The sequence below is a fragment of the Leiobunum rupestre genome, chromosome 6 (genome assembly GCF_980474605.1).
Source record: "Leiobunum rupestre chromosome 6, qqLeiRupe1.1.hap1, whole genome shotgun sequence".
NCBI lineage: Eukaryota > Metazoa > Arthropoda > Arachnida > Opiliones > Sclerosomatidae > Leiobunum > Leiobunum rupestre.
The window spans coordinates 24437538-24454220 of record NC_143389.1 but is presented as its reverse complement, the minus strand read 5'-3'; the positions used below and the strand labels follow the sequence as shown (position 1 = coordinate 24454220).

General features: G+C 34.9%; 1 protein-coding gene across 1 annotated transcript; it reads right to left on the bottom strand.

Moving 5' to 3' along the window:
* Positions 1 to 783: 783 nt before the first annotated feature.
* On the bottom strand, positions 784 to 15607 carry LOC149940464 (cytochrome P450 4C1-like). Its single transcript, XM_090177963.1, has 12 exons — positions 15381 to 15607; positions 14021 to 14139; positions 13130 to 13215; positions 12088 to 12275; positions 11959 to 12028; positions 7853 to 7979; positions 6389 to 6460; positions 6032 to 6136; positions 5054 to 5227; positions 4894 to 4960; positions 3950 to 4129; positions 784 to 1138 (listed from the first exon to the last, which is right to left on the bottom strand). Exons 1-12 carry the CDS (start codon positions 15580 to 15582, stop codon positions 978 to 980), a joined length of 1551 nt encoding a protein of 516 aa, XP_090034089.1. The 5' UTR covers positions 15583 to 15607; the 3' UTR covers positions 784 to 977.
* Between the last annotated feature and the right edge of the window lie 1076 nt (positions 15608 to 16683).

Sequence of the window (16683 nt, the reverse complement as noted above, 5' to 3'; positions counted from 1 at the left end):
TGGAGCAGTCAGAACTGATGAGACTGAAATGTATGTCCTAAAGAATACATACAGCTTCAGGAGTAAAAGTGCGGAAAATGAACTGTTCATCATCTAGGTGCTCAAAGTTCTTAAAGGTCAGAGTATGAATTATTTTAAGATGAATTTCGACAAAGTTGAAAGTTCAACGCTACGTAATACACTTACAAGGAGACGACCCAAGGTGTTACACACCGATTTCTTTCAAACTCGAGGGATTGGTAGACCTTCATGTAACTTGAAAAATCCTAAAGGGAATTTATTCAATGGGCAACGGTTTTGCCATGGCAACGAAAAATGTTTTTGACAACATAAAATGGAAATTTTTCCTATTTAAGCCATATCGGTTCATTTTCACCCATTTGGTTCAAATTGATCAAAATGTGATCAATTTTGGTTTTTCTCGTCAATTTTTAACAAGGTTTTTATAATTTTGGTATTTTAAAAAAGTTTCAATTTTTTAAAATGTTTCACAGGGGGGGGGGGGGCTTGGAATCGGTCAAAATCCCATGTTATTTTCAATGGGAAAATTTCCAATTTATGTTGTCGTCTCCTTGTTAGTATTTAGACCTATTTGTTCCTGCTAACATATTGCGGGAATTGTCTAATGATTTTTTTTGCTTCGATTTGTGTTTTACTAATACTTAATTAAAGCACAACTTTTTACTCTACATGCACTTGTAGATTAGCTAAATATCAATATTTTTCATTAACTTTTCAAATTATTATGTTTTAATTACGATGATTATTTAATCAATTCCATATTATATTATTTTAACAAACAGTAAAGAGCATGACTTTTAGTTTTCTTAAGAGATTTCTCAACTTGTTACCTCAAGGCTCAACAGTTTTAGTTTCAGTACAGTTTTGTCTTCTTATTACATTTTAAGTTACTGCTTACACACATTTTTTTGTCGGAATGAAAATAAAATTTTCAGAAGAATCAGAAGGGCTCACTGTTAATTTCTCGGCAGAAATTTAATTTTAATATCCAGCGCTGGCCGACTGACAATCTCCGGACAAATGGGAATTTTGTCACGAGGATCCTTGGATATAATTCTGAAATTTCGAATGATGTTCGCCACAGCAGTTTTCTCTTCTAATAAAGCAAATCTTTGCCCTAGAAATATTCATAGAAACATTACACGAAAATAATATTTAAAACGACTCCCAGCCGGTTTGCCATCACAGTCAAATTTAAATATAATGGAAATTTCTTTTATCAAAGAAAGGGTGCAGGTTGGATTGTAACCCGAGGAAGTTGCGTAGTCAGAATTTTCGTTCGGGAGTTAAAAAAAACCTAAAAAAAACCAACAAAACAGGCCTTCCAGTAATATACAGTGATATCTTTGAGTAAATGCCTGCGCTTTAAATAAATCAATCTCATTTAAAATGAGATCTAGTTTGCATATTTTTAAAATTTCTGATTTTTCTTTGAAGAACCCTTATTAAATCAGCAAATAACCTAATGCTAAAAAAATATAAGCATTTACCTTTCCCAGGTTAGGACAAAGTGGGGAAATGTAACTTTATTTTGAAAAGTCTACACACTTATATTTTAAACATATCATCTCCTTCTGCGTTGAGTTTGCAAGTTCTCTCCCCACTGGTTTAAGGGGTTTTCCCCCGAGTTCTTCGGTTTCCCCTTCCATAAAAACTTGTATAGGTTAACGGTAATAGTTAGTGTAGGGAGCTGTTGGCTCGATCTCGTGGCATGCAGGGCTTGCCACCACCCTCCTACGCATTGTAACCCGGCCACCTGAATTAAGGGCTTCAAAAGTCGCATGATGACTTAGGCCTAAGGTGGTGCCTTGGGTATTAGCCTAGCTGATTATTATTATTTTTATTATTATTAATTTGGAGGTCAGAAGTATTTGTTACTATTGGTAATTTTTTGTTACGAGAGAAAGGGGTGTTAGAAATATTTGGTTTGCGTTACGTAATTTGAGAACGACCTCTAACTTCGCCCAAAAAATCCCAGAAAAATCTTTGTACAACTGATTACGGACTACACTCGGTAATTTCAACTAGTTTCTCAGTTATTTCCACTGATTTCTCACTATTTCTCGGTTATTTCCACTGATTTCTCACTATTTCTCGGTGATTTACAATGATTTTCTTAAGCGATTTCCTGTGGTTACGTACGAGTTGTAGGCCTTATTACTAAAACGACTACTTCGATAAAAAATTTAATAGGCCCTAATTATCGTGAACATAGAAGATTATAAAAATTACAGACGAAAAAATGACTGGTGATACTATAACTTTAAAACTTTAAAATTTAGAAAACTGTAGTTTTTGGAAACAGCTTTTGAACCCTAGTATTGGCGAATCCCATAAAGTTAGTAAGTAATAATTTTACCGGGACACAGGCTTGCTGGTTCGATCCGGTTCAATATTCGATTCGATGGGAAGTTAACATCATTCTTCGAGCATTCGATTCGAAATCGACTATTTGTAATTGGGTGATATTCGAATCAAGTATCTTTATACATTCGATTCGACATTTGATGCGTTATTCGATTCGATATTCGATTTGATATCCGAAGTGGTCGAATAGGGCCGATACGCTGGGCCCTACTACACCAGTCGTATCTCTACTCGGGTTATAATTTAAGATGATAAAATACGCGAAAAAGTAGATTAGTCCATAATTAAAAGGGATAATATATCTAAATCCTATCTTATAATTTAAGAACTTGACGTTCTCCGGGAATCGTCTGCTAGTTACAATAAGCTTTACGATGTTCTGCTCTGTTGAATGCGCCTAAGTCGGCCAAAATATTTATTTTTGGTAAATTGTAATAGTAAACTAGAAATCATTATTCTTAATGGTATTATTTTCGTTCTGTGGCTTAGCGGGACAGTTTTAGACTTGTTTAATGCTTATTTCTCTTTTGCTACTTGTATCACGATTCATTAGTCATTTCGATCCAACAGAACAGTCAGTATCTTGTAAACTCAGATAACAGTTAAGAAATATTTATGAAGGAAATAATTTAAGTTAAATAATTAATGGTTTGGAGAGTGAAAATACGGTTATTCCGGTCCTAGGTGTTACAGAGCGTGTGCTATTTGCATGCAACATTTTAAATTTTCAATTGCGCAACTCGCCAGAAAATCAAGCGCGCGAATACAATGAAATACGAAGCTGCTTTATCTTGGAATGACCACACAGAAGTCTGGAAGAAGCCTGTTACGCTGTCGCTTGTTGACTACATGAGCGAACTATTTTTATTGAAATATTTGCGTACTTTCTTTAAAATAGACTATTAATTTTCGAAAAAGTTAGGTCTTGAACACAGTGTTTAAACTGTTTATTTATAATATCTAGTAGCGGTAAAGATGACTTACTAAAGCATTTAAAATAGTGTTGTTAATTTTCCGGAAAAAGAAAATGCGTAAAAATTTCTATTTTTTTTCCGAATTGCGAAAAGTTTTCGCAAATGGGAAAAATAAAAATTTAAACATAAATTACTTTTTAAGAGTTTTTCATGTTTTTAACTTTTTTTTTTTCGGAAAATTACGGAAAAAAAAATTTTATGACTTACAACAGTAACTTAAAATTCTGAATAAAATTTCGGAATTTTAGGAGGGTCTTGGCAATATCCATGGAGAAATAATTCGATACGTCAGTAGTGTTTTGGCTCAGAACAATGTGTATAGCTTTAATTAAGACTAAGAAGACGGTTCTCGTACACGTACGAATAAACACCTTGGGCGTAGAGAAAACGGAATTCCGTGCACTGATTGATTTCGTGGATTTTGGCTACGCTCCGGTCGTTGGCGTACCTAATTCTACGACACTGCTTTAGCTAACCTTTTAACTTAAAATAAATTTAAGCCCCAGGTACAAAATACTTCCAACACCAATGTTGAAGCTTAAAAAATTTAATCAATTAGGTTTCAAAATGCAAAACTGGATAATTACCAATGCAGTTTCTTGGTCCAGCTGAGAATGGGACGAAAGCGAAAGGGTGTCTGCCTTTGGAATTCTCCGCCGTGAAACGGGTCGGGATGAACTTCTCCGGATCAGGGTAGATATCAGGGTTTCGGTGCAAAACGTAATTTTGTACCATGACGGTGCAGTTCTTTCTAATCAGGTAGCCATCTTTTGAATAAGAAAAGGGGATAAAATTAGTGTCATTCCGCTTAAATGGAATTTATTTTAATTTCATTTCCAATTGCAACAATGGTACGTGTCACGAAAGTTCAGAGGTATCTCTTTATCAGTTCATTAGAAGGAGGAAATTTCTTAATAGGACAGAAAATTTTATAAAAAACGGATAAACGGTTAGATTTTAACTGTATTTTTTCTTTTTCGTTAACTTTTTTAAAATAGATTTTACGATTGTTGACGTTAAGAGTGCTGAAGTATATCCCGGTTTGCCACGCAGGGGAAGAATTCCTCGTAGGAGTTACTTTACTTAATCAGTGCCGTTACGTATATTTGATTCCCAAAAAAAATAGGAATATAATGTGTCATTTTTAAATATTTTAGATTACTGTTAATACATAATTTTTAATTATAAAGGAAATTTGCGTATTTGATAAGAAAGGTGTTAAGACTTAATAATTAATTTCAAATCTATAGCTTCTTAGTGGCGTAGAAACGGGCTGGTACACGGGTACAATGGACTGCCCCTCCTTAAAATTGGAAAGGGGGCCAATCGGTAGGTTAGTTATACGCTAAAAGCCTGTTGAAGAGGAGGGTGCCAAGTTTAATATCCAAGCTGTACCTCTTGATCCAAAACGTAAAATTAAGAGCCAGCTTTAACTAATACTGTTTGACGTTTTTTTAAAGAGTATATGAGAAGAAACCTCATTATTTCAACAAATTAGTTTATTATTATTACAATTAAAGTTTAAACTTACCGATAACCATGTCTTCCGCTATTTGTCTCGCAACAAATGGAACTGATGGTAACAATCTTTGCGATTCCTAAAGAATTCAAAAAGGTGTTCAATCGTGTTCCTATAGATCACTTGATTGGCAAGTTGTAGTCAAATTATAAAGCAAAGAATCAAATATGACCTTCAGAACACAATCCAAGTAGGTCATGCGTTTCAAATCTGAAGTGGTGATATCCTTGTTTAAATCGTCTCCTAAAACGGAAATAATTTCTTCGTACAAGAGTTCTTGTTCCTTGCGGTAGTTTCCCAAGAGAAATAAACACCAGGTAAGACCAGAGGCTGTTGTGTCCTGACCCTGAAATACAAGATGATTTGTAACTAACGTAACTAAACTGACTTTTATAACCAAAAACCATTTTTTCCGTGCGTTATGTAAAATATTGTTAATATTTTCGATTGTGTATATAATTCATTTCTTATTGTATTTAGTATTAATGTACTTGTATTTCAATTTGTAATGTCTCAAAATTACTAATCCTGTATTAATTGGTTTGTGTTAATGTTCTGTATTGATTTGTTTTGTAATTTTCTTTCGAGTATTTTTCCAAATGTAGTGCGAAGGGAGAACAATATCCTGAAATTTTCGTGACGTAGATGGGGTTAGTGGTCCATATTTGAACTTTTTGTAGTCCTTCCCACTCTTAAAGAAGTGCAGAAATTCCATTTTTTTTTAGTTCGAAATGTTACTCCTACCGAAATACTCCCTTTTTGTGAATCTTCCAGTCTAACTACTGCCCTTTTTGTGTGAAATATCGTAGTAGTTCATCCTGAAGAAGTCCTGCGTTATTGTATAAATTTACCATAGTGATGTTTTTTATTTCGAATTGAGTAGTCACGTACTGCCTAGGTCAATTCTTCTCTCCCCAAACCCCGGTTATTTTTCAGTCACTTCAGTTTATTATTTGGTTAAAAATGCTTTAATGATTTCTAGAAAGGTTGCATATAAATAACTAGAATTCTTTTTCACATAGAATATATTATTAAAACGTTTTATCATTAAAACATACTTTAAGTCTTAAACATTAAAATATACAATATTAAAAATTACTCCTACAAGTTAGTGATCCCAAAAAAATTGTAAATAAATAATTAAACTTACACCGAACATGAAAGTGTTGACTTCGTCTTTCATATTTTCTTCGGATATAGAATCTGGATCTGTTAAATGCTGCAGAAGAAGCAAATCCATAAATGCCACTTGCCCCTGTGAATTTAAAATAATTTTTTTACAAAAAAGTTTTTCCTCAAATATTTGATATGATTAAACAAAATGTCAAATAACGTTTTTGGTAATTTCATATCAAGCGCGAAATAAATAGGTTTTGAGTGAGAACTTAAAGTGCATAATAGAAGTTTGAACGCTGCTTGTGTGTATCTCTAAGAGAACCCTTTTTCCATAAAGATATAAGTTTATTTTCAAGAGCCTGTCAGATTCTCAATAAAATCCAAGACGTACCTTAAAGTTATCGATGTTGAAAGGTTCAACAATTTTTATTTTTTCCAACTTTTCCTTTCTCTCTCGTATAATCTGCAAGAAAATAATATCAATTAATTTAATTATTCAACATAGAACAACCAATTTTAATCCTTAATTTGTTCTTCGAGGAATGAGGACATAATTTATTATTACAGTTTCTAAACGTCGCTAAAAGTTCGTATTAAACCTCTATTTTCCCGAAATAAGGTTTTAAATAAGTCTAGGTCTATTTAAACCCAACATGTTAATAATAATAATAATCAGCTAGGCTAATACCCAAGGCACCACCTTAGGCCCAAGTCATCTAGCGACTTATAATGCCTTTAAACAGGTGGTCGGGTTAAAACGCGTAGGAGGGTGGTGGCAAGCCCTTCATGGCACGCGAGCCACCAGCTCCCTACACTAACAAATAATAATAATAATCACCCCAAGGCACATCCTTTGACCTTAGTCATCAAGCGACTTCTAAAGCCATTATTTCAGGTGACCGGGCTACAATGCGTAGGAGGGTGGTGGCAAGCCCTGCATGGCACGCGAGCCACCAGCTCCCTACACTAACAAATAATAATAATAATCACCCCAAGGCACATCCTTAGGCCTTAGTCATCAAGCGACTTCTTAAGCCATTAATTCAGGTGACCGGGTTACAATGCGTAGGAAGGTGGTGGCAAGCCCTGCATGGCACGCGAACCACCAGCTCCCTACACTAACAAATAATAATAATAATCACCCCAAGGCACATCCTTAGGCCTTAGTCATCAAGCGACTTCTTAAGCCATTAATTCAGGTGACCGGGTTACAATGCGTAGGAAGGTGGTGGCAAGCCCTGCATGGCACGCGAGCCACCAGCTCCCTACACTAACAAATAATAATAATAATCACCCCAAGGCACATCCTTAGGCCTTAGTCATCAAGCGACTTCTTAAGCCATTAATTCAGGTGACCGGGTTACAATGCGTAGGAGGATTGTGGCAAGCCCTTCATGGCACGCGAGGCAACAGCTCCCTACACTAACTATTACCGTTAACCTCAAGAAGTTTTTATGGAAGGGGAAACCGAAGAGCTGGAGGGAAAACCCCTTAAACCAGCGGGGAGAGAACTGGCAAACTCAAGGCAGAAGGAGTTGTTCCGAGTTTTCACCCAGCTCCTCTGGCTGCGAGGCGAAAGTGCTAACAACTCCGCCACCCCACCGTTAACCTCTAGAAGGTTTTATTTATTTGGTAATAAATCCTCTATTTATCACCGAAAGTCGGTACTAACAAAAATGATGGTAAATAACACCTTTCCTGCGCAATTGAAACTGTGTAATACCAAAAATGAAATTGTTCCGACTTTCCATGGTAAATAGCGGGTTAGCCCGAACGTCTTAGTTTAAATAGCCCGATTCTTTTGGATGTTTCAAGGTGATCGGCGAAACATTACATATTCAATATAAATACATACTTTGGTGACATTGTAGTTAATGATGTTGAGATGCGAAAAGAACTCTTTTCCCAGTTTCGTCCTTTTGTAAATGAATTCTGGCCATGTTAAAGGGTTAATCATTCTCTTCATAATTAATAAGCCGACTCTAAAAGGACAATGACAGGTCAAATTATTTTAAAATAATCGTTATCAATTTACTAGTTAATTAAATAAATAAGAATAATAATCAGCTAGGCTATAAAACTCAGGGCAGAAGAGCTACTTGTAACACACCCGCTTGATGTAATATTAAAAATAATTTGGAATTTTTTACAATAATTCGATAATTTTTCGTATCAAAAATCATGAAACATAACTGTTCATCCCAAAAGAACAGTTTCTTCGAAATGACCCTTTCAACTCGCCTAGTTTTGAATCTACTCCCAAGACTTCCCCAGTTTATCTGGTTCCAGAGGAGGTGGAGTGGTGGACTGGCTGTATTTTTATTTCAAATATTATACTTCAAAATTTCACACTATCAAAACAGTCATTTTATCGTAGATGTACATGACCATCGATGCCTTAGCGGACGGATGGTGGTGTTACAATGGGTATTCCTATAGACTTGGCCATCCAACTGGTTGGCGAATCTCAATTTGGAGCCGCCAATATGTGGAAACTGGGCGTCATCCAGGCGTGTTAAAGGCGAGCTGTTCCGCCATTGAAGGCATGCATAAACTAAAATCCTTGCGCCTCTGAGCACCTTGATGGAGGCTCAGGTCAAGAGAAACCACATCGCGCCAAACAAAATAAGTAAACATCAAACAATCTGTTAAGGAGTTTTATTCCAATTCCTTTAATGATTATGATATGACGTATGCGAACTATCTTTGTTGAGAAAGATTGTTTTTGTACAGACAGTTGTGCGACGTTGAAGAGGGATTTCCCGAAAATTTTTAATTACACTATAGCTTCCACTTACCTATCAAAGAGTTACAGACTATGAAACGTTTTAAAACTCTAAATTAACGAAGCCAAATTTGCATGCCCCTTTTCCGTGGTAATTGTGATATTTCGTTTAATGATAAAGTGATTGTATTGTTTTTTGGTTTCATTTACCTCCCCCAAAGCGTCGACACAATGCCAGAAAAACTATCAGAGGGGTCGACTCATTTGATCAGTCTTTAACAATTTTTAAGAAACTTAATTAAAAGGATTTTTTCAAGGCACTAGAAAAGTGTTGATAAGGTATTTCGTAATTCACAGAGTACGTTTCGATTTATATTTACAGAAATTACTTTCATTCACCCTTATTAACCGACTGAATGCCTTGTCTAATAAAGATAAGGTATAATTTCTGATTCGCTAGCGTATTGTAGACTTAAGAAAATGTGCCAGAAAAGACACTTCCTATTTGGCGCATTTTATAAACCCTTCCGATTCCACTCGGAAATAATATTGTGCTTTGTAAAATGCTTATTCGGTTTATAATTCATTCTTATATTAACTATATCGTAATGTCGGTTTCCGATTGGTTTTCTTTTTTAAAACCTATTAAATATAAATTACTGCAATAATGCAAGTACAGGATTGGAATTTAGATTTGTCGATCTTTCGTCTATAAAACCTTCCTTGCTGCACTGAATAAAGAAATCCTCTCAATGTTAGTGTGTAACTAGAGAAATCTAGATAGCTGAAGAACGGTGCAATGAAGGGGAACACACTTTACGAAATCGCGCCAGCTCAAGGGACCCCACAAATTAAAACATACAATATTTTAGCTGACTTACAAATTCTAAATATTTCTATATTTATAAATGTTTAATTTCTGATCCATGGTTAATTTAAACTTACAAAATAAAATATCAAAGGGACTGATACTTCATGGTTTTAAAAATATTTATTTTCTTGGAGCTTTCGGACCGAGGTCCTTCGTCAGCCGTTAACTCATTACTAATAAACATTTTACAAATCTAAACATAAAAATTATACAATTAAACCATTAAAAATTAAAAATTTCTAAAAAACATAATGAAAAATTGTTGTAGAATTATGTTTTTTAGAAATTTTTAATTTTTAATGGTTTAATTGTATAATTTTTTATGTTTAGATTTGTAAAATGTTTATTAGTAATGAGTTAACGGCTGACGAAGGACCTCGGTCCGAAAGCTCCAAGAAAATAAATATTTTTAAAACCATGAAGTATCAGTCCCTTTGATATTTTATTTTGTAAGTCTAAATATTTCTGTTTTCGAAATCCTATTATTTTTTCTTTCCGAATACCAACAAAAATGAAAACCAATGAAGACCAATTTCGTCGGAGTCCGTGGAATTCCTCGGATGGAAACGAAATTTTTGGGTTCATTTGCGGGTCTCTATGGTTCGGGTTTTATGGCGTTTTTAACGAAAATTTAAAAATGAATACCAAAAATCTTGAAAAGTCTTTGATATCGAAAGGAAACACGAGAACGGTGCTTAATTATATCATACACGTCTCAACGAATTCTCAAAGACTAAGTAGATCTAACCCACAAAAGGTATTGAAAAATCAGGTTGGAAATTAATGTCATAAAAATTTTAAATTATTATGTACATTAATTTGATATTGAAACCCAGGGAAAATTATTATCGAAGCTCAATCTTATTTCCTACTTTTGCTATACTCGAAATCAATGTTACCCGAGACAACTAAAGCGATCGGCATTTAACATTAATAAACATCCGAGTAACTTCATAATCTGATCAATAGATGGCATTAGTCCTCTTCTGTTTTTTAAAAGGCGCAATTTTCAAATAAGAGCACCCACACCAGAAATAATCTCACAACTTACGGACTTTGCAATCAAGCTCGCGCAGAAAAATCGTCATGTTAATTTACATAGAAAGATTTGCAGATTTCTGTCCAATCGTTAGTCCTTAGTTGTAGAATCTTTTCAAACAGGGTCGGTATGATCTTTTTAATGTTATTACGAAAGGCTGCGGTTGAGTTGTTACTTTAATTTCAATTTTTAAGTGGGAAAATATTTTTATGAAAACACAATTTGTTTCACAAGCCGTTTCACTTCATATTAGTCGTGAACAATAAGTTTAACCTAAATCTAATCTAATAATATTTCACATTCATCACTTTATTTAGCGGACTATATTTTCAGCAGAGACCGAAAAATACCCGCCTTTGGTAAAGGTCGATGGACATAGTACCTTCGAGTATAGGGCATAGCGCCAAAGTGAAATAGCGTGAAATAGTTCCTAAGAAAAGCAAACGACAATTATTATCGTACTTATAGGTTGCAACATAAGCTAATAAGGTTTGTATGGAATAAAGGTTGTATTTCTTTTTAATTACGAATGTGAACCGAAGTCTATAATAAACCCTTTCTGGGATAATTAGTATAATAATAATAATCAACAATGTTCAAAATGCCAAAGAAAAGAGCTTTGCATAAAATATAAAATAACAACTCAAGAGATAGGATTTTCAACACATCAGTTGCTCATATGCCGTTTATCTGTAGCGCTTATTATAAAATGTTATCCGAATTACTATTGTTATATTAACGTTTTTCTAAAAAAGTTACGTAAACAAATAAAAATTGTGTTTGGTCAGCCCTCGATTTGAACACGGTGGCTTCAGCCTCCAGTCTCCAGTCTCCGACCTTCGAGACCGGAAACCCGCGATATCCATGGAAACGAGAGGTCTCTAGTCACAATGGAGACCTGGACACTGGAGGTCCAAGCTTCCAGTGGAGACTGGAGGACCGGAGACGGCGGTCTAAAAGTTTTGCCAACGATACATCGGCGGCTCCGGCCACCAGTTTCAGTCTCCGAGATCAGAGACCCACGATTTCTATAAAGACTGGAGGCGTGGAGATTGGAGGCACAACCTTCCAGTGGAGACTGGAGACCAAAAGTGTTGCCGACCTATGCACGCGACCTTCCAATAGACTAGAACGTACGTTAGGAAATAACTGTCGCTCAAGATTACAATGCATTAAATGCTGTACTCGTCCACCACAGTTATATTCATCCACGGCAAATCACTGTTTTTGCTTTGCGTGGAATAAGCTTACATACTTACCTTTGAAGAGGGTTATTTTAGACCTCTGAAAAAGAAATAAAAAAGGTCGTATACCAAATCTGCTTACTTTTTAAAGGACTGTACGTAAGGGTTTAGCTCATCTCTTTGGCAATTCATATCAACACCCATTGCAGTGCCTACAAAGAACAGTTACTATTGAAAATACCGCTTCTCTAATCGATTATAATTCGCTTACACGAGATGACATCCACGGAGAACAAGTCAATGGGGTTCTTGACGGATTGGAAATCCGAGCCGTTCTCTCTCAGAACTTCGATCAGAGTTTCACTCTTCTGGTACATCACTGGTTGGAATGCGTCCAATATTTTGAAGTGAAAGGCGGATGTCAACATTTTGCGACTGCGTTTCCAACTCTCACCTTTACTAAAATAAGCAAAACAAATATTATCTATAAAACATAAGTTAAAACTCTACCGGTTAATAACTAATTTGAAGCTTACAAAATTCGATAAGATATAAGAAAGATTATTTTAATTATTTAAAATTTGTGATTCAATGAAGTTAATGAATTTAAAAAATGTGTTATTGTTTCCTCAAAGTAATACTTTTGGTTCGCTAATTAAAGGTTAATTTTGAATTTTGTGGCATGTAAAACTGTTGATTGGTTTAGATTATCTTATCTGTTATTCTTCAGTTATCGAAATTTAGCATCCCAGCAATACCACAATATCAATTAACAAAATGTCAAAGACATTTCCGTACACACAATCCCGCTGATGTGTTAATTCGATGAAATTTGGATTCTGTCCCATTGGAAAGTGCAAATGACCATCTTCTCGTTTTTCAATTTCAAAATTGTTAACAGTGGCAGCTAGTTTTTAATAGTCCCCATCGATTGGTATATTTGGTGTTCTTGTAACGCAAACGGTTTAAGAATAATAACGCGAAATCCTTCAAATTTTAATCGCCAAGAAGCGTGGGGGTCCACTAAATTGGGCAAATGACCAACTTCTTAGCACCCGATTCAAAAATAATTGACAATGGCGACGAGGGTTTTCTAAGTTTAATCGACCGACATATCGTTTGATTTTGTATTGCAAACGGTTCGAGAGTAATCGAACGAAAGAACAGCGGCGCCGGCGGACTACACTGTACGTGAACCTAATACACTATATACAATCTCTATATACATAGGGATTGTGTGTAAAAACCAACTTTATTAAACTTAATTTTGAGTACTGCTTGTAGGGGGATTTTGAAGAGGTTAAATCACTTACTTGAGGAGAAGTCCATTTCCTAACCAGGGTTTGATAAAGTCATAGAAATCCGATTTTTCAATGAAATGATTGCTAGCTAAGAGTGCCTACAGTTTTGAGAAATTGAAATAAAAATGCTATTACAAAACGGCTTCGACTCCGAAATATTCGGTCATAACCTTCTGGCTTAGAATATTAAAAGATAAAATAATTATTGATATGGCAGTAAAAATCATAAACAGTCTAATTTGAAAGAGATTTTTGCAAAACAAATTGTGAATTAACCACACAAGCCCGGAGCGTTTTAAAACGGCAATTTCTGAGTGCTTTGACACGGCCGAGCTTGTTTAAGGAAAATCTACGATTATAAAACGTTGACAACTTGGATTAATAATAGAAGCTAACGCTTCTTGGATTTGACACTTCCTCAAAAACGCGGCTCACAAAAGCCAATGGGCGACCCCAGCGCGCCTAGTGGGATTTTTAAGAAGCACAACGGACAAACAAGGAGCACGTGCATACGCGAACAAATTTCACGTTTTGAGAAAGGCTTAGGAAAAGGTATTAGTTTTACGTTTTCCATATAATCACGGCCAGCGTATCTCGAATCAGTTTTACATTTAGGATTTACACAGTGTTTCACACCCATTTTAAAATATTTCTCCCGCATGCGCCGCGAAAACCGGAAAGTTAACTTTTTAAAGGAAGTCGTCCAAACCCTCCTTTTTGCGTCCCCTTGTTTCACTGGCTTATATGAGCCAAACCAAAATCGTCTACCAAAGGCTTGAGTGTTATATCCAGGAAGTGTTAGCTTCTATTTTATTACAAGTGGACACTAAATAACTTAAATAAAACTTAATTTTTATTATTGAAGTTTAATGCCAATTCCCTTTATATAATTACGTGTCGTACTTCTACTGTCTCTGGTTTATATAAAGAGACTAATCGTTTAGTAGCATATTCCACTTCATAAATTCCAACATTTTCCTCGTCTAAATGTAATAGTACACCCATGGCTCCATAATAAGTATCTATATTTAGAAAAATATCATCATTATGCAACATTTTTTTTCCATAATTATTCTAAAGGTAGTTTTATCAGCTAGTTTTTCTAAAACAGAAATTGCTCGGAAGTGGCTTTTTACAAAAACAAATTATTTAACCTTGAAACTTCTTTTTACCGAGCACTATCCGTAAATTTTAAAAATGTCCTATATATGTCGTATATAGTATTGCAATGGTTCGACATTCTAAGTTGCCTTTGAGGTTCTATAACACACCCGTGTATCGATATAAAATCTGGATATGATAAAGCGTATCTTGAACTGAGCGATTGACAAATCATTACTTTATCCACCGTTAAAAACATTGGAATATGTTAAGAAATGTTGAAAGCAGGTTTGTCAAGTTTTAAATTAAATTTTCAAACAATACGGAAGTGATCAACTGCCACCTAGTGTACTTCTTCAAGACTTCAATGCTAATCACAGGCGTTTGGTAAATTTGCTCAGTGATGAGTCACGAAAAATGTGTTTTTAGAGGTTTTCATGTTTTTTAGTTTAGTTTAAAACACATAAAACATTGAATACTATAATATCACAGACAATTAAAACCACAGTTTTGGTTCTTTTCCAACCTAGGTGGAAAACGTTATGAGTAATATTGAAAGGATGCATGGCTAAAGTGAACCATTAATTATAAAACCTTATTAAGAACCTCATGAAATTGTAATTTCTCTTAATCCTAGTCTAATATCTATTTTACAAAATTAACAAATCCCAAAATATTGCGTTTTTGAATATGTCGCCCACGTTTTTAAACAATATAATTGAAACATTATTAAAAATTCGGCACCTTCTGAAACCCAGAATGCAGGATTGTAATTTACAACCCAAAATATTAAAAAACCCATTATCATAAACGCCTAAAAAGGGATTGAAAAAAATCGGAAAAAAAGTAATTTCCAAGAGTTTCACTTTGAAGCTTAACGAATAAGTATACCTGGGAATTTTAGATTTCAAGGTTAAATTGTTTTTGGGGAAAAAGCAATGTTAGTGCAATTTCAGTCACCCTGTAATGTCGGGTTTTTTACCTTACTTTCACTAACTATTGACCAAACATTGAAGTGCGAAAATTTTAGCTCTATGCGTGCATTTGAAAATATATTCATAAATTTCGCATTTAAAAACCAGTTGTCGAAGTTCACCCAAAATATTTTTTCTTAACACAAAGTATAAAATACGATAGAAATTATTTCAAAATAAATTCTCACAGATAATTGGTGACATGTTTTTTATCGGCCATGATAGTTTCATAAAGTGATGCGCCCATCCAATGAGTGGCAACCCTCTGAGAAATGGCGGGCTACGATACTCGCATTTCGTTTCCTTTTTGCGCAATACAAAAGTTTGCAATAACGCTTTGACGGCGAAAGATCCAAGAATTAAAATGGAAAAAACGCGAATAAATGTCATTAAAGAAAAAGCTGATGGTAAAATATAATTAGCTTCAAGAAATACTATTTCGGGAAACATTTTATTATTTAAATTGTTTGTTCGTTAGCAAAATAACCAAGTTAATATTATTTACGTGCAGCTCTTAAAGAGGCTTTTATTTAAACCTAGAGAGCTATGAACCCGTAATATAGTTGCGCAGCTGAAGATAAACTTATCGAAATACGAAATTAGATAAAAGTGTTTTGAGGAATCGAGTGCTTATGAAATTTTATATTAGAAAACTATATTATCTGAAAATTAACTCTTACATTTACGACGGATTTTTATCCTTAGAAAGAACTACCAATTGATTCCCTGGATTTTGCCTATAACTATGAAAGGTTGTCTGAGTCGAGGGGTAAGACAGTCTCAGATAATCTGTACACCGAGTTCGTGCATTTAGCACTGTTAAAGGTACATATTTTCAAGAGTTCGCGAGTTCCATTTAGTACTGTCAAAGGTACGGCAGTGTACACCGAGTTCGCAGAGTGTCTTACCCCTCGGTCTGAGTGACCGGATACTGATGGGAAGCCAGCAATGGTGATAATATAAATGGAAATAACTAGACAAACTAAACAGATACTTAATCATTTCACGGGTTGAGGACTTTTATTGTACCCTCCGCCTCCAGTTCTTGAGAAAAGTGCTATTTCTTTGGGAGCCTACTTCTTAATACATTGACTATTTCGAATTTCGTAGCAAAATATTTGTTAAATTTGAGTCTCGTGAGCTTTTGACAGCGCATGCGCGTCCTAGGTAGATCGCCAAAGAGTAGATACTTTCTTCTTTGCTACTAATGTCTAGAACACTCAGTTTCATCATTGATTTCGTAACTTTCTGCCATAATTCTGTACTGATAATATATTATCAGAAGTTTATAATAACTCACTTACGGGACAAGTAGCCAACTAGATCATAGAAATAAAACAAGCATCTTCGCGGGCTCGACGCGAATTCCATAGGGCGATAATTTCCCGCCAAACCGCTCATAGTTTACCGCGGTTATTACTTTTCATAACCATGTAAAATGTTATAGGGATATGTACTTATTAAAAAATCATTTTATCCCGGTAGTATAGG